At 38.1% G+C, this 19,676-nt stretch overlaps 1 protein-coding gene across 2 annotated transcripts in view; it reads left to right on the top strand.

Moving 5' to 3' along the window:
• LRP1 (LDL receptor related protein 1) overlaps window positions 1-19,676 on the top strand; it is a 441,174-nt gene that overhangs the window by 273,030 nt on the left and 148,468 nt on the right. For both annotated transcript variants that reach the window (XM_089681129.1, XM_089681140.1), the window contains exons 19-22: window positions 6,456-6,536; window positions 13,563-13,730; window positions 17,536-17,718; window positions 18,277-18,477. In XM_089681129.1, the coding sequence (XP_089537255.1) occupies window positions 6,456-6,536; window positions 13,563-13,730; window positions 17,536-17,718; window positions 18,277-18,477 (633 nt within the window). The remainder of the gene's footprint in view (window positions 1-6,455; window positions 6,537-13,562; window positions 13,731-17,535; window positions 17,719-18,276; window positions 18,478-19,676) is intronic.

Genomic DNA, 19,676 nt, shown 5'->3' on the forward strand with positions numbered 1-19,676 from the left:
ACCATGAATTCCAACATTTACTGTGACATATTGAAGCAGAGCATGATCCCCTCCCTTCGGAGGTCTTTAGCTATTGACTCTGCAGACAGTTGGTGACTTCTGTGCACTGTGCTCTTCAGCATGCTCTGACCCTATCATTTTACATGGCCCAAGTTGCTGTTGTTCCAAGTTGTTTCCACTTTGTTATAATACCACTAACAGTTGACCGTGGAATATTTATTAGCAAGGATATTTCCCAGATGGACTTATTGAACAGGTGGCAACCTATCACGGTACCAAGCTTGATTTTATACACCTGTGGCTGTGGAGGTGATTTGAAAACCTGAATCCAATGATCTGGAGGTGTGTCCCAATACTTTTGGCAATACAGTGTGTATATGTATGTATGTATATATGTGTATATATGTGTGTATATATATATATATATATATATATATAAAGAAATAAATATATATATATATATATATATATATATATATATATATATATATATATATATATATATATAGCTATCTGGTGTACAGCAACTTTATGAACGTAAACCACCTGGGACATTATTTAAAGTATTTAATCCATTTTTATAAAATATAAAAGCATTTTAGTACATTTCTATCAAATCTCGCTTTAAATTAAGTTAAACATAATTAGTTGTGTATTTTTGTTGTAGTTTCATAAATAAGGATAACTCAGAATAAATGTAAAAATCTGACAACGAACTTTATATTATAGGGAGAACTTGTCTTCATAAATTGTTTGGAGTGCTTTGGTATTAGGTGTTTAGGACTTCTCCTTTTAAGCTCTGTTGCAAACACAGTTAGTTAGTTAGCTTTCTTGGTGGGCAGAGCATGACTGCCATTTTTTTTGTCCTTCATAAAACCTTCCCTGGACTGTCTATGTGCATTGTTTTTAATCCCAGTCAGGCTTTGAATGTGTGAATATTAGGAGGGAAGGGGTGTTAGTATAGATGGCAATTAGCGTCACAGTGCCTAGCAGACCACCAGTTCGGCACCCTTTTCAGAGCAAGTAGATCTAGTTTCCGGGATAGGGTTATATCTAGCTGTACATGGCCCTGCTTGCCTCTTTGTAATACTAAGTGCTGGAGGGAGACTTTTGTAATGCTAATGTGTTTTTTGTTTAACATTTGTGTTATTTTTTGTTATCCCCTGAAATGGGCCTCTTTGAAAGTTTACCAGAATCAGCTTGGCTCACAGTTGAATTGGACATCCTGGCAGTCTCCTGCAGGCGTAGTTCATTATTCACAGTAGAAAATAGATACTGCATTCGTTATTGTTCATTTTTTCATGATTCGGAACCATCTATTCATCTTGTCTGAGCTGCTAAAAGGGATTAAATCCAGGAAAGATTTATCAATGATCCTGAGCATTGGTGAAAGCACCATGTTTTTGCATTGAATTCTGCTTATTATATGCCTCTCTCAAGAAGTTTCTACTTCACACCAGATCACTAATTAGGCATATATTGTAATACCAAAGATTGATAGCCAGCAGAACTACAATTTCCAATTGGGCTGGAAAAGCATGCCTAAACATGTAGTTACATACCAGAATGCTTCATCTGTATATTAGTTTATCAGCAACACAGTGGCTAGCACTTTCATCTGGCAACACTAGGGTTGTCTGTTCAAATCCCAACCACAACCCTACATGCCTGGAGTTTGCATGCTCTCCCCGTGCCTGCGTACGTTTCCTCCAAGCACTTTGGTTTCCTCCCACACTCCAAAGACATGTTGATAGGTTAATTTGTCAAAGTTGGCCCTAATATGTGTATGTATGAATGTGAGTTAGGGACCTTAGACTGTAAGCTCCTCGAGGGTAGGGCAATAAGAAATATATGTAAACCACTGTGTAAATTGATGGCGCTATATAAGTACCTGTAATAAAATAAATAAAATCTATCTTTCTATCTGTGTAGCCTCCCTAGTGGTATTCCCGAGTGTAGCTCGGGGTAAAGTTTCAGTACCACAAGCAGTAACCCCGAGCTACTCTCGGGCTTACCATGCGGCTCTGCTCCATGATCCCTCGATCACTTACCTTGTCCTGCGCTCCCGCGATGTCCCTCCTGCAGTGTCCCCGGCAATGTAATCTGGCGGATGCCGGCATCTGTCATCTGGGTTTTGTCCCCTGCGAGCGACGGGACGTACGGGGGATGGAACTGGCGGGAAATTTGAAAATGGCAAAACGTGACATTCACTAAATACACTAAAATCACATAGTAAAACATTACTGTATCAAACCATTTCACATACATTTTGTCCCTAGTGCTTTGTCCTGTGCACTGCCTGCATTTTGACTGTTCTTTCTGCCTGGAAACTTAGAAAAGTCCATGGCGTCCAAAAAGCGTCCCTTTAGGTCAAAAGCGGTTTTAGACCAGCTAGAGAACAGCGATAGTAAATCAGAACCACTTGCAAAATTGAGTGATAATGATTTGTGGGGAAATTCATTATCAGACACTGAAAACGATTTTGCTACTTTGCTCAGTGATGTGCGAACTTGGCGCTATATTTAAAATTTCAGTGTTTTTGGTTTGATTATATTATTGAATTAAATTTATTATTATATTATTATTTTTTATGATTATTTATTAAATTATAATTTATGATTTTGTGTTTCAAGTTTTATCCTACCCGGGATATTTACTAGACTCTTGTTCGGACAGATTTCAGTGAGTTATTCCTAAAAATTACAGGCCTACAATAAAAAAAAATACATATTTCCATGCAAAAAATGTACCACTTTGAGCACAGAAATATGGACATAAGCAGACCACTAGGGAGGTTAAGTAGGTAAAAACTTAAGTTCTCAAAAAAATGTGTATTTGTATAGGCATCTAGTGTATGAATTTGACTTGGTATCGGCCTCTGGCTGTCTCTGTACAGCTGTTCTCAAACTGAGAGAGAGAGTAGCATAAAAGGGATGCAGGCAGTTGAGTTAAAACTTTCCTGTGCTAACAAAGGGTTTGCTGGTAGGAGGAGAGCGTAGAGTGGCGGAGATGAATTCATTAGTCTAGTGCTGCTTCTTCATTGACCATTCACAAGCTGGGAACAGGGACAAGGCATAGTTGTATTACTAGAGCCAAGAATAAAAATACATTTTATTGCAGCATACCAGTCCTTAGATGTAGTGGCTCTTTTTTTAACCTTTATTTTCACCTGGTGATCTTGCCAGTGACACACTTTCTGTCCAAGGCCTTATTCACATAGACATAGTGATGATCTATACCTTGTGTGAAGGGGCCCTCTAAACCCACATAGGACACCCAAATCATTGACAGATGACCATCTGTGTGAAGCTGCACATATGTCTATGCACATCCCAGAGTGTGCATCCGTTCATGTCTAATGCACAGATCAAAAAGCAAAGTTCAACACTCTGGGATGTGCATAGAGATATGTGCAGCTTCACACAGCTGGTCATCTGTCAATGATTTGGGTGTCCTATGTGGGTCTAGAGGGCCCCTTCACAGGAGGTATAGATGATCACTATGTCTATGTGAATAAGGCCTTGGACAGAAAGTGTGTCACTGGCAAGATTACCAGGTCCTGATTCATGCATTAGACCTGCATCGTTGCACACTCCTGGCACATGGATAGTTGTGTAGATCCAGGTAGGCAGTTGTTGATTTGAACAGGCTGCCTGCAAGGGTCTGCACGGAACATCTGTGCATCCCTCGCTAGTGAAGATAGCCCCTTCACACAAGGGGTGCAGATAGGTACCCTCATGTGAATGAGGCCTTAGGGTGACAACGCTGTTTTTGCAGTCCAAAAGGTAGCAAAAAAGATAATTTAAATTCTATGGTTTATTTTGCATTAACTGCAGTAGAACAAAAGCCAAGTCTATAGTGTTAAAATCTCAAGAATGAATTTTAAGAAATACATAACTCATCCAAGAAACAGAAATAGAAGTTCTTTGGAATGTTAAATGGCATCCATATATGTATTTCATCTCTGTGTTTAGCCATTTGCCTGCTGCTCAGTCCCACGGGGATATTGAACTACGCCCCACACTGTCAAGAGTTTAAAAAGAAAGTACTGGAAAAAAATGATCATTTAAATAATTAGGCCTCATGCACACAGGATGTTTATTTACCTCTCCTAAAAGCCAGCAGCGCTTTTGCAGGAAAAATGCCTGATGCGTATAAAAGTGTTTAAAGCTTTTACAGGCATCAAGCTCTTGGCTGTTAATTAATTTCATTGGCCAGAATAAATAATTTATTCTGGCCATTGAAATGAATTAATGCTCAAGCACTAAACATGTCTAGCGTTTAGGCGCGTTTAGCAGCTTTTAGCACTCAAGTGTTTTTTCTGCCCAAACTCTTCTGCTTCTGGGTGCACTGGCAGTGGCTTTTTTTCCTGCCTCTAAAAGCCCCTGCCACTAAAAGCTTCTGTGCATGGACACATAGGATAACATGGAGGGGCATTTGGTAGCAGTAAAAAGAAAATACCTGACGCCCCTAAAAGTGGCTACAAAAACCACCCTGTGTGCATAAATCTTTAACTTTTAGAAGCACTACAGTACCACATGTCATACTGAAAATGTTTATATTGACTTTATGTGAAGTAGCAGAATAAATGATTGATTCACAGACATATTGAATGTTTTAAGTTTGCAGTTTACCTTCACGGTACATTTTTCTATTCTCCTTTTTACTGACTTGTCTCCTAAGCATCTGAGAAGAGCTGTGTCATTAGGCCATAGATTGGAATTAGAAATCCCCAATAGAAGTTAACACCCCTTATTTCACATTCTAGTTCTAGTTGGTGAATATACCTTGCTTTATAGCTCCAGAACCAGTAAAGGGGCACATGTCTATCAGTCACTCTAGTCTTGCTTTAAAAAAGCTAAAATAGCAATTAGTAGTGGTCGAGAAAATAAACTGCAGATATATGGGACTGGCATGCATCTGTTTCTTGTAGTCCAAATGTTTTGGAGTATTTTAGAAGGTTAATACTAATCCTGCCTACTTAGCCTATCCCCGTTCATTCCCTTTTAAGGTCCACCTTTTTTGCATATGGCTGATCTACAGTTTATTATGGGAAGGGTTTAGTGAGATAGTGATGTTCAGAGATGTTGAATATGTCAGACCTAAAGCTGGCATTATGTTAAAATCTACAAAATTTATGTTGAAGAGTACAAAAATCTAAATATCCTACAATAAATATGTAAAAAAAAGTTTGAAAGTAAAGATTTTGTGGTAGTTGACCAAATTTAGGTGACCACACTTAGGTCTAATAAGAAAAAAAACCTTTCAACTTGTCTGTGTTCTGTTTAGTTGCTGTGTGATGTTGTATTAGTGAGCACTGGTATGCTCTCAGCTCACTTTGTGCCTTGTATTTACAATTTTGTTAGTTTTTAATTACTTTTAAGTGTTGAAAAATATTACATTTTGATCACGGTATTGGGTTACTGCACTTAATGATATTGTGCAGTATATGTATTTCCTAATTTTTTCCCATAGTATTATTCAAGTATTTCTCTACATTACCATGCAGACCAATATGTTCCAGATACAAAAGTGACAGTGACCGGGTTTGTGACAAACTGTAGGACTGCCAAGCTTGGTCGTCCCTTTTTCAGTTTTCATTAAAAAGAAAAAAAAACCTTAAAAAACCACTGTATCTGCTAAACCCCCCCTGCTAGTGTTGCTAGTTAAATTCCCAGTCCTGTCACCATCACTTTTGTTGATGAGCTTGGTTGTTAAATATATATTTCACAGCAAGCAGACCTTATAAGCATGATATTGTCAATCTGTGATCAACTGTCATAAGAGAAATTTGAGGTTTGCTCTTGCTAGCCTTCTTTTTACAATACTGGTTTCCTGGCTTTAGTACTTTGGATTGCATGTTTGGAACATGTTTAAAGCATATGAAAGTCTAAGAAAAGTCAAAATTCCTGTGCAAGGCTGGAGTTCATACATCCAGGAAGATACCTGCATCGGGATGGAGAATCAGAGAATCATTTTCATCTCTTCTCTAAGTTATTTGCTCCTCTACCATGTATGTGTGATTGAGATATATATATATATATATATATATATATATATATATTTATATTCCAATATGCAATTCTGGGAATTAGACCTAAATGTCCAATTGGTGGCAATGTTGTTTAACAATAGTAAATTAGTTGCCAAATTTTAATAAAATCATTTTGACTGACAGAATAAAAATCACAAAAGAGGACACAGACAGCAATTAAAAATCGTATAAAAAAGGTAACTGCTCTGCACATACAAAAACTAAAAAAAATACAAGTTTCAAGTAGAGTGCCTCTGTAAAGACTTGCCTAACTGAGGTATTATCATGAGTGAATTATTGGTGCATGTTGAAGTTTTATCTAGCATTCCATTTTTTCCAACAGGTCTGAGGGAAATCTACAATATTTCCAGCTTGTTTTATTTTTCTCCTTTAATTTATGTGAGCATTTGTTTCTTTACAGCTTACCCAACCTGCTTCCCTCTTACTCAGTTCACCTGTAACAGTGGCCGATGCATTAACATAAACTGGCGCTGTGATAATGGTAAGTGGAATGGTTGTTTGTCCTTCAGCTTTTCATATCATCTCTTCTCATTTAGAATGGCTTGAGACTGTCCTGTCATTCTGATGATAAGATCTGTTTTGTTAATTTTGGCCTTCACAATGTGACTAAAAGTGATGTGCAAAATGACCCACAGCAAGCAGTCAAAAATCATTCATTTTTCTGACTGCTAAAAACTGATGAAAAGTGAAGTCTGTTATGTCATATACAAACTTAGGATAAGTGCAGACTTCCCATGACTGCCTGTCATGTAGGACAATTTTACCCAAAGGTAAATGTTGACTTTTATGTGACGTTAATGGCTAGGAAGTCAATCAAGATGTTTTATTTTTTTAGACATCTGAGCAGACTTAAGCCCCACACTGCTTTGCTAAGTAATGCCTTGTTTTCTGTTCTCAGTATTATTCCTACCCATGCTTTTTATGAGGAATAGTTTTTAATTGAATCAGCTGAAACATTAGAGAGAGGGTTCCTCGATAAGAACTTTGAAACCTACCAAGAAGCCTGCAATTGGTGCAGTTTCTGATACAAGCCTGAAGGTCAAATAAAGGGACAATAAACCCAAAAGATTGTATTTGGTAGATACAGGTTAGTTGAATTATTTCTCCCAATTCGTTTACTGATCCAATGGTGAGATGCCTCCACTTGTTTCCAGGTTGGCTCCCCTGTCACAAGAATTATTTAAAACATGTTCTTCTTAGATTGTTCATTTACGTTGTGTTCTGTAGGAGCAGCAGGGCCAGAGAAGTTGACTGGGGTAGGTCTCATCACCAGGGTCCCATAAGACCAAAGTTGTCAGTGCCTAAGTGATCTTACCCACATTTTCCACAAGCAGACTTGTCAATTTGTTTCAGCTGACCATGTAATTTGACTTCTAAGTAAACACACAGGGTATTTGGGTTTATATAGTAAAACTGGTTTCGCTCAGAATCTTGTGCACTTCTGCATAGAAACCAATCTGCTTACAGGTTTTATTACTAAAGCTTAATTAAACAAGCTGAGGTAAGAAGCTGAATGGCTACCATGCACAGCTGCATGAGATTCTGAGTGAACCAGCTTTAGTAAATAAACCCCATTGCGTCTTCATTCTTCAGTCTGTCTCTTACACTTCACCAGTGCTTAACAATGCTTATGGTAAAACATTGGGTCTTGCTATAAATTCGAGACATCATATTGATTGATCATAGGCCATTCCCCACTATATATTTTGTCGTATATTATTTTATCAGGGATATATGTTTCTAAGTATAATTATCTAGTCATTTTAGAAAAAAATCCAGGCTAGTAGCCATGGTGACAGATTGACCTCGTTTTATAATGTTATTTTAAGTTTTCCATATGCCCCTAATCAACTATGAACATGTCTTAATAAACACAAGATATTCCTCTACAAAACAGATTTGCTTAAATATGCCTATACATATGGTCGGCTTTAAGTGTGCTTTCATGTGGTAAAATGTTGACAAAATCCAGCATGTATATGTAGACATTTTTTGTGTTATTTCATTGTCCCTTCTCATCGTCATGCTCCTTTACACTATTTATATTCTTTTTCACACAACTTACATTTAATAGATTAATAACCACGTGTCAACTTTTACAGTGTATTTTATTTGTAATAGTTTCTGTATGATTTCTTCTGTTCTGTGTCTTTAATGTCTTGAATGTCTTGTCTTTGGTTGGTTTCTCTTTGTTGCAGAAAAGGATTGTGGGGATGGCTCTGACGAAATGAACTGTCCAATGTCTCCCGGTTAGTGCATAGGTCAACATGCACCATACAGCCAGCTAGGGATAGCAGCAGCTGCAGCGCTTATTTAGGATCTAGAGTAGATCCAAGATAAGCAAATTGAAAGGTTCTTGGGCTGGGCTTTCAGTTGTAACTAGGCAATTTGTCTGTAATTTTAATAAATTGATTTTGGTAAATTTGTTTGATAGGTCTGCCATCCATTCCAGGAATCCAAAGTAGACAGTTTTAGTGCTCGGTGTTACACCTTTTTGGAAAAAAGTGAGAGTTGGTCACCAGTCCCATTTTGTCACTGATGAACATGCACCTTCATTATCTATATGATATTCTTATATAGTTATGGCCCAGGCAGTGTTAGCTGTGCTGATCATACAGCTTTCATCTTTCGTGTGCTGTCTGATGATGACATTGATAAAATTGATGTTGTTTTTTCACATATGCAAGCAGCTCTGTATGCAAACAATTCATTTTTCTGCATTTTATCTAAAGGATCTAGGGTAACATTACAACTCCATGGCCTCACCCTACCAACTTGAGTTAATTGCTGTTTCTCCAAGCTGGTTGTACATTTAAGCAACAGGCTTCTTACAGCATACTAGAAAATTGCTTCAGCAGACACTGCCGATGTTTGTTGCTTATAAACACTAATACAGCCTAATTTACTAAAGGGAAAAAATGGCTGAAGCTTCCCTGAGCTTAAATTTGCTAAAATGTAAACTGATGTGAAAACAATGGCAAAGATGGGCACAAACCTTTGGGACCACTTTCGTGGGATTGCAGCCGCCCCCTGCCCCCTCCCCTCTCAAATGGGCTTGTTTGTAGTGGTAAATGGTGGGTTTGTTATGTGTGGGAAAGTTTGGTGTTGGCCCCTTTAAATTTTGTTAAGCAGAATTCCTGGGATCCAATCGGAAGTCACGGAAGTGTCTGGAGCATTGGCTGACAGGATATAAGGGGCACCTGGATCATTTGGGTCAGTGGCCAGCCTGCAAGCAGAAGAGCTCCCCCCCCCCTTTTTTTTTGTCGCGCGCACTTTCTGTGGTGCTGTCACCTTGGAGTCAGGGGGGACGTTTTCAGAAGTGCAGATGTTTTATGTGATGGCTCGAGTTCCAATAACTGAGCCAGAAGAAGGTGTTTTATTATATTTCATCAACGATTATTGTAGTTTTGTAAATGGTTTATTTTGTGTAACACCAATAAAGTGCCGTGGCCATTTCTCACCACAATCGGCCTAATGGTTTCTTTCTTAATGGTCGTATTTGGGGAATGTTCTGGTATTGGGGGGGGGGGGGTACGGCCTGCAATCCCATTCCCTTTCACATAATTGGATGTCTGAACTGGACACAGGCTCATCTCTATTTTATTTACTCTTTAGTGTGTAAGTTCCAATAGCTGCACTTCACCATTCAGTATAGTAAATGCTGAGGGACGCTGCCTACTCATTGCGGCAAGCTTGCTAACTATGCTAGATTAGTAGATGTTTGAACCTATAAATTACTTTGTGCTCCAATGACCATCCAGGCAGTTATGGCATCCCAGTTTACCCAGTTTTTTCTTCAACAAGACCGGCTTTAGTCACTCTGGTGGGTACTTCTTGCCACTGAAACTTCTGAAAAACATAAGATGCCGGCATGTGATTTAGCTTGCTGGCAATAATTCAATTCCTAAATATCTGTTTTGGGGGATGCTGGCCTTCATTTTCCAAATTTGTTCTTGTTACAGGTAATTATATTTCCTACAGTCATATGGCTGTTGCAGTTATTATGTAATGCAACCAGTGACCTGTTTTAGAGAAGGAATTAGTTTAAACTACAAAGAGGAATTAGAATTATTGAGAGCAAATCAGTCATTGTTGGTGATGGAAATAGCTTAGAGAAAGAAGTGGCTTATTCATTAGTCGGCTTGCTGTAAATCCAGAGGAAATACTGTGCTCAGTAGACGAGATAGCTTGTAATTAAGGCCTGCCCATGCATAAAATGAGATATCTTCCAATCTGATATGGTGCATGTAGTGATCTATGCAATCTGTATTCACTTTCTCTGTAGTTGGTAGAGCTTGCTATATCTCTGCCTCTTTCTGCTCTGGCTGAGATGGGGTGGAGGTTGTGAACCAGGGACTGATCTCTCTACTGACACCTAATTCTAAGCCTTTGTTTCAGTTAATCATCTCTTTCACATCATGTCAACCTTGCTTTTTTTTTATCTATTAAATAACTGGGGATATCTGCTATCAAGTGATTTGATATTTTTCTTGTCTTGCACTCTCTATTGCTACCTTCTTGATACTTTTACAAAGAACATTGCTTTATCTTTGTGGCCTTTTGTTGTGCTTTTCAACAGTTTGTTTTTTCTCTGTCTCTCAATGCTTATTTAGCTTTATTGGCATGACAGAACTATGGGAGCTGTCATGGCATAATTTTTCTGGAACTTGCTAATCCCTTGTTGCTCACTCTTCTGCATACATGCTTATTCCGGGCCTCTTGCTTATATATATGTAATTCACCAATGGCAGTGCTCATTTATCTGTTATGACAAGCTCCCATCAGTGATCCTTGATCAGGTGAAAACCCATTCTCTTGCTTACTAATGGTATTTGTGGAGTCTGCCCATTGGTACTTCTAATTTTTTGGCTGTTTTGTAGGCAGCTAAGATTTCCTAGTGGCATCAGTGTTTAAGTTTAATAAGGCAATGTGCCAGAACTCGGAGCAACAGGTTAGAGGACATTACACCCTGCTTAAAACTACATTGTACATCATCATTGCTTGCATCACCAATATTCCAATATTAAAGGTCAAATGTAACCAAAACTGATATTTAAGTTCTGGATCTCCCCTTGGATTCTTACATCTTGCAGATTATAGTGGTGAGATTTTCTAATGATAGTTTCTTGCTCAACACCCTCAAACAAGGCCAAAAAAAGTTGTGCTTCCCAAATATCTGTTTATTGTACACTCGTGTTTCCCAAAAAGAACATAAAGTGCAGGTGTTACATGTTCCGTTACTATTGGTGGGACACTGTTGGGTGTAGAATGTTTTTGCAGGATTGCCTTGTAGAAAAATATATTTTAGTGCCAGCTACCATTGGAAGATACCACACGGAGCATGCTGAAACAGTTTGTATGTGCATCTAAGTATTACACTACAAAGGCTGTGATAGTTGTAAACACATGAAAAAATGTTTTGGAAACCACAATCTAGGGGGGATTAATTTGGGGGACAGGAGGGTAAGACTTAACAACATGCAAAGGATTTATAATGGCCATGACGTCTGGGCAGTATGTCATCTCTGGTGTTCCCTAGAGATATTTGAAGCCAACAATTTCTGAAAACTGAGCTATCAGCTTTGAGTGTCCTTGGCTTGTAATTAAGCCCAGGTGCCTGCTTTTTACTGACATGGATAGTGCCAGCTGTATCTAATGATTAGAGGTTTGGTGGGACAGTGCGAAGTAAGGCTGGCCATCCATTATACAATTTTCTGTGCAATTTCCTTTAGATTTACCTTCAACTATGTAGTGCAAGTGCCTGCCTAATTGGATGCAACTGAAAGTGTTGTTTAGGTTTGACCTCATATTATATGCTTTTTACATTTATTCTTGTACAATGTTCCTTTAAGCCGGCCATACACGGGTCGAATTACAAAAGATTTTCTTTTGAAAATCTTTTCTAAAAATGTTCGCTCAAATTTTGCACCATTAGTGGGTCACAGAAAAGGCCGAATTTGTGTGGCCATCAAATTTGAGTGATCGGGCATGTTGGAAATTTTTTGAAACATTGATGAATTTTAAATCAATGATGGGAGAATCGTGTGAGAAATATAAACGAAAAAGAAATGAGCATGACCTGGAAAGAAAAGAAAATTCTTGGCCACGAAAATTATTTTCTGTAACAACATATGGTGAAACTGAAGGCTTGGTTGTTTGAATTTCGAAATCAATGTTGGCACCATCGGATTACAAAATGCACACAATTTCCGATTTTCTAAAGAAAATTTGTTCGGAATTCAACCCATGTACAGTATGGCCTGCATTAGATTTACCAAAAAAGCATATAATATGAGGTCAAACCTAAACAACACTTTCAGGCGTATCCATTTAGGCAGGCCCTTGCACTACATAATTGAGGGTAAATTTAAAGGAAATTGTACAGAAAATTGTATACTGTATGTCCAGCCTAAGAGAATGGTCACCAGTAGTAGGGACAGGTTCCCTACTGTATTAAATAAAGTAAATTTTTAGTAATATGATATAAGGGTGGGAATAACCTCTTATTGCTTTTAACTTTTTGCCTGTGCATTTTGACTTCTGAGAAAGTTCATTTCTTCCTCAAATTCTTTGCAGTGTTTGTGTTTTAATGCATGTTCTGTCCTGTATGTCATTAAGTTTTCGTAATTCTATTATTCTACACTAGAAACCAATATTTTAAATAATGTTTATTTCCAGCAAAAAATGTTTTGGCTAGAGTAGGCTAACAAATTTAATTTCTGGTATCCACTGGTATTCAAATCACTGTTGTTGGGGATTTCCTGTCAAGTCCTGTCCTGATTAACACAACCACTTGAACAGGAAGTGAGGGCAAATCCTCTTCATAGAAATGGAGGGAGAGAGGGAGGAGTGAAAACATAGCAGTGGTTCCAACTCTTCTTCACTCTACTAAAAAATTGGCTGAATTCCAACTTAAATGTAAATTCACTGCAGAAGTCAGTATTTTCTGGTATTCATGCTTTCCATGCTTTGCCTTTACTGTTCAGGATACAATTTAAACTATACTGACATTTTCAGCTCTGCTATTCCAAGATTTGCCAAGAAATTTCTTTGGCCATGTCCTTGTCGGAATAATGCATAGGCCCATTCATTTTTCAGATGGTATTCTCTGGCCTTCCAAATGGTTGTAAATGAGGGGAGTAGCATGGGTTTGGGACCTCCAGAGGAACTTCGTGGCACTGTATCTAAAATGGGCATGAGCTTTAATTTAAGCTGGACCCCATTACTGTCAAGTCAAAACAAAATTAATAGTTTTGCTAAACGTCTTTCATGATATCATCTCACTGCAAATCTGGTTTATTTACAAGTATATTATCTTTATCAGAAAATCAATCAGGTACACTGTAAGAATGATTTAGGACAGCGTTCCTTCATTAAAATATTAGTGCTTCCTATGCCTATGGTGCTTTGCAACCTTATTTGTAATCAGCTTGCTTGCTTTGTTTTACCCTTACCTGAAGAATTCCTTGGTTGTCTTTGTTAATTAACTATTGATATTTACCTTCAGACAATGATTGCGGAGACAACAGTGACGAGGATGGCTGCAGTCACTCTTGTTCCAGCACCCAGTTCAAATGCAACAGTGGCCGTTGCATCCCAGAACACTGGACATGTGATGGGGACAATGACTGTGGGGACTACAGTGATGAAACCCATGCCAACTGCACCAATCAAGGTGAGAAACCACATTGTGCAATATGCCTGTACAGCCCATATATTTTGTTGTATATGTTAGTATTTATGTTGCAGTGTCTAGCCTTAACCATGCCATTCCTCATGCTATCCTACCTAATAGTACCTGTATATAGTTGCTTTTAGTTGCTTCTTTTCTTATAAAATAACTTTCTGAAAATTCCTAAATAGCATCTATGAAAACTCCGAGTGGAAATCAGACATTTTGCTTTAAAGTTGGCTTTTGCATAATCTTTGCAGATACAATCACATTATCCCTCAATTTCTGATTAGCTGCCAGTAGAAAAACAATTTCAGCTGAAGGGGAATAGAGATAATCACGAATCCTCATACTTAGGTCATGGTTTCACGGACTAGATCAATTGAATTACAATGGCTTTTTTGGCTGAGTACAGACATGAACATACTGTACAAAGCTGAGAAATGTTGGAATAAAGTATTCTAACATATCTTTAAAAGACAAATCTTTACTCAAGGCTGGAAAACAGTTTAATTCAATTGTGTATTTTTTTTTAAACCCTTAAAGTGTTACTAAACCCAGGACCCTGCATTCACTATATCTGGTCTCCCACAGTACACAGAACAGGGAAATGCAATTATTTTAGTAAATATAAACTGCTAAATACATTTTGTCGTCAGCAGTATACTGAGGAAGTCTTGTAACTTCTATCAGTGTCCAGCCAAGCACATGTAAAAGCTTGTAGGAGGAGTTTTCATTCTGCACTAGGAGGATACAGGCCCCCGACATCTGTCTGGACAGTGCTGATTGGCCCTGTGCTGATCACATGCACTCTCCCAAGAAAAAAAAAAAAAAACCTCTCTAGCAATACTTACCAAACTGAGCATGTGCAGAGTGACTCCACATGATATGTCTTAGCAGGAGATAAGAGGGGGGCACTGGAAGAAGGGGAGGATCAGAGAAGCCAGGATCAAACAACGTTTTTACACAATGCAGTGGATTAACCCCTGAGGCTCCACAGTAAGTATAACAAGCATGCTTTACTGCATATACAGACTGATTTTACTGTTGTGGGTTTAGTAACACTTTAAAAGCTAAATTCAGTCTTCTGAGAATTTTTCATGTTACAACCAAATTTTGGGTGTAACATGAAATATAGTTAATGTGCACAGCTCCCTCACCCTCAAATTGCTTGCAGAATCCAAGGGTTCTTCTCCCTGCTAGCTCCTCTCTGATATGAAATTGGCATGGTCCTTTCAGAAACCCGTGAATGAATAGAAACTACCGTGACAGAGGGACTTGTAATTCTCAGTGGAGCACAAGTGTAATGACATATTGCGGGGGGGCATTTCATTTCTTTGTGCATTCAGAGCTGTCCGTACAGGCCCTTGCCAGTGTAAACTTAGCATTGATTACATTGAGCCTCTCTGCTTTCTGCTCCCATTAATAGTAAGAGCAACTATCAGTTTGATGTAATGTCTTCAACGTTGGAAGGCTTAAAGTATATCTAGAGGCAAAACCTTTTTTTTGGGGGGGAGGGGTATTGTGGAGATGGATTAGAACCCCTGTCAGTCTTTGCTGTCTGTGCCCATGTTATCAAGATTAACCCTCTCTGTTTGGTTTAACAGTATCATTGAAAGGAAAGAAAATCCCAAGTTTTGGGTTGTTCCCAGAAAAGTGATAGGGGGGAAATGGGAATACTAGTTCTGATGACCTTGGGGTTCCCAAGGAATTCCGTTAATTTGCAGGGATTTTCTCTCACTTTTTTGGCTATGGGACAGCAAGTGAACAGAAATCTCCAAAATGGAAAAACAAATCTGACAGGGTTTATAACCCTCCCTTGCTCAATCTAAAATTTAAATAAAATTGCCTATAGTTGTCCTTTTAAATAAAGGGTTTGGAGACTGAGAACAATAAAGGAACCTTTGATTTCAGTAGACTAAGTGGAATTGAGTAGCAGTGGGCAGTCTGCTTTCCAGTGTTTACAGCTGTGCAATATAGAAATCCTGCTGTATGGCTGCTTGCACAGAAGACATAAAATTGCACAGAATCCTATTGATGAGAACTCGGCTGCAGACATGCTGAATTTAAGCAAAACATTGTTTACACTGGCTGAAACCTGCGATGACAGCCATCAAGAAAAAGGAATAAGGAAGAGAGATTTTTAGCAGCATTGCTTAATGATTTTGTATATGCTTGGAAAGCTATACATTCCAACATTGATAGTTAAGTACATTCATTAATCTTTATATAAGCTTCCCATAATCCTTCATGCAGCAGAAGGTGAAAATGGGAGGTTGCGCACTTTGATCCTATCAGGCACTACTACGTTGCACAATGCAGCAAGTCTAAAACGATTCAGACTTTGTAGCCTGGAAAGGTGTTTTGTTGGGATTACAGAAGGGGAAAGCACACAGGGAAGACTCAGTGCAGTGTTTTAATGCTCATTCATAGACTTATGAAAAGAATGGAGGTGGGGTGGTGACACATGCTTGCGGTCCATTGAAAACCTAAAGCGGTTTGTCACAGTGGAAGATGGGACTTTCATGCAAAGATTGTTGCACAGCTGCACCGTTTTAAAAATGTGACAGTGGGTGTAGGGAAGGGATCTTCCACCCCCTTTCACAGAGAGGGAGAAAATTGAGGTGCGGGGTTCAGGTCTGGAGCATGTTACAAGTTGCACCCTAAATATTTCTGTCACTGAAAATGTGGAATTTGTTTTTTTACAACTACTTTTTGACACTAATGGCAATGCATTTGCACACCCAGCACTACTACTGAAACAAAGTATTTCAGAAGTACTATTTAATGTGTCAGCAAAGATCTGAAAAATAATTGTTGTGCCTGACCTGCTTTCAATGCTCTAGTTTAATGATCTGTATTTGCTGAGGAATGTCATTTGCAATTGAATGTTTTTTAAAACTTGGGTTTTTATCACTGACTTACTTGGAGGTATTATGCCATCGTGGAGTCAGGATTGTCTGCCTGATGATACAAAAACAAACCCGAGAAATTAACTAAAAACTTAATGCAGACCTGCACTGTGTCTACTGTAAGCACCACTAACCACAAACTTTGTTTAATATATTTTATTATTAAAAGCAAACTCCCCTATCCATCTATGCGTTCATGCTTTATTTTGCTGAGAAATCATTTTAACACCCCCCGCCAGCATTTTTGGCCATGACTATCCTGAGTAAGGCAGATGATACATTTACTTTCTAGAGTCAAACTGCCCCTAGCTGAGGCATACAGGAAGGAGGGTGTGCTTAACTGAGAGCCCCTCCTCCCCTCCTGAAGACTCCTGGGAAGTACAACTTTGTTTGCCTATGCCTGCAAACCAGAAAGTAAATGAATAAATGTTAAAAAAAAAAAAAAAGTTTAAAACAAGTAAATATGATATACTTCCCTATCTTATTAATGCTACTTAAACAATAATGGAGTACCTGAAATTGATTTTATATCAGCCTCCTGAAATGCATGACAGAGGGATGAGTTCATGAGTCTGCTGCTTCTCCTTCACTGTCTATTCACGTTTTGGGGGGCAAGACGAAGAACCTAGTTGTATTTCTGAGCTGCAGTAGAGTCAGGCCACCATTCTGGCTGTGCTGTGTGGTAAGGCTGTGTAAATCGTAGGAGAGGATAGGCAACAATACAAATCCTTTGCAAGTAAAACAGCCCCATATATGTATTTCATTTGTGTAACTGTTTGTCTTAATTTCACCTTTAATGTCATTTTAAAATGTTTAAATTAAATCTTGAACAATGTGCATGTGTATTTTTCCTGTGATTGGACAATTTTGAATTCCATCTTTCACCATGTGAACAGCAACTCGTCCACCTGGTGGTTGCCATACTGATGAATTCCAGTGTCGTCTGGATGGGCTGTGCATTCCTAGCCGCTGGCGTTGTGATGGAGATACAGATTGCATGGATACTAGTGATGAGAAGAACTGTGACGGTGTAACACACGCATGTGACCCAAATGTCAAGTTTGGCTGCAAGGACTCTGGTGAGGATAGTTACATAGGGCGCTAAGGAATCTCACTGTGTTACTAACAGTATTTTGTAGTATCATTTGCCGTGGAACTATTAACACCTATTAGATATTGGCCAATATTCCAGTCCTTCAGGGACAGCAGGGACAAAGGACATACATGTTGAATTCTAGTTGTGCTATAACTAATATGATCTGTGTTTCTCTACAGTGCCTGTTCCAAGACAGGCCATAGACTATTTAGGAAAATACAAAGGTTTTTTTTTTTAATTGACGGGTTTTTATAATTACATATTGTAATTCAGTGGTGTGACAACAAATTAAAAGTTGGCCTATAGTCTACAGTATTCAGAAAAATAAAAGCTGATTTCTGATTGGTTGTTATGAAATGCAACTGGTTCTAAATTATCCTATATATAATATAAGTCTTCAGATCACTTGCAGTATATAGTCAGGCAATGTAAAAAATGTATAAGGAATATAGCAGAGTACAATGAGCACTATTGACTGTACTTTAATGAATGCTGTTAATGTATGTATCATTCATTATTTTTTTTTTTTTTTTTTGTACAGCAAGGTGCATTAGTAAAGCTTGGGTGTGTGATGGCGATAATGATTGCGAGGACAACTCCGATGAAGAGAACTGCGACATGTTAGTGTGCAAACCTCCATCTCACACCTGTGCCAACAACACCTCCATATGTCTGCCTCCTGAGAAACTGTGTGATGGCAATGATGACTGTGGAGATGATTCTGATGAGGGAGAACTGTGTGGTAAGTGGGATAAGAAACCCGTTAATATTAACCACTTCAATACCGGGCACTTTTACCCCCTTCCTGCCCAGGCCAATTTTCAGATTTCAGTGTTGTTGCACTTTGAATAACAATTGCTTGGTCATGCAACACTGTACCCATTGAAATTTTGTATCATTTGTTTCAAACAAATGGAGCTTTCTTTTGGTGGTATTTAGTTACCACTGAGTTTTTTATTTTTTGCTAAATAAACAAAAAAAAATGAAACTTTTGAAAACAAAAGCATTTTTCTTTGTTTCTGTTATAACATTTTGCAAATAAATAACATTTATTCATAAATTTAGGTCAAAATGTATTCTGCTGCATTTCTTTGGTGAAAATACCCCAAATTAGTGTGTATTATTTAGTCTGTAGGAAAGTTATAGAGTCCAAAAACCATGGTATATATACTGTATCTGACAATCAATCAATCCAGATGTACTGACGGCCCATCTAATTTCTTGAGGCCCAAAAACACCTGGATAGTACAAGTACCCCCCTAATTACCCATTTTTGGAAAATAGACAGTCCAAGGTATCTAGTAAGAGGCATGGTGAGTTTTTTGGAGGTTGTAATTTTTTGTAACTATTTTTTTGAAAATGTAGAAATTAAAAAAAAAAAATCACTATTTATTTATTTTTAACATATTGTCAGCAGTCCAGTAAAGCATTAATATATAACTGGTGTGTCAGTGATCAGGGACACTGATTGATGACAGTATGTAAAAAAAAAAAAATTAATTTTTTTTCAAATGTTTTTTTATTACATGATTTTTTTTCTTTTTTTTACAATTTTTTTTTCATTCAACACATCATAATCAAAGCACTATAATGTTCCCATAGTAACATTGAACTACTCTGGGCAAGTGATGAGGATTTTTTTTTTACACATTATGATTGCTAATACCAATGTATTTCATTGATATTCGCTATCATTGTTACTGAATTAAACTGATTAATTCAGTTTTTTGTTATGATTTGCTGTGATTGGGCAAAGCTCATCACATTATACAGATGGGCTGCGATGGGCCCTGTCTGTACTATGTGACTGCTTTGACCAATCACAGCCATCCATTGTATACGGTTGACATGTGATCTGCTGTGATTGGTCACAGCGGTCACATGACACTGGCAATTTATCGATGTTGTAATATATCATCAGCTTTGTCCTGTGGACACAGC

Source organism: Staurois parvus, unplaced genomic scaffold, assembly GCF_062004578.1.
Source record: "Staurois parvus isolate SC_StPar_1 unplaced genomic scaffold, SC_StPar_1.0 ptg000017l, whole genome shotgun sequence".
NCBI lineage: Eukaryota > Metazoa > Chordata > Amphibia > Anura > Ranidae > Staurois > Staurois parvus.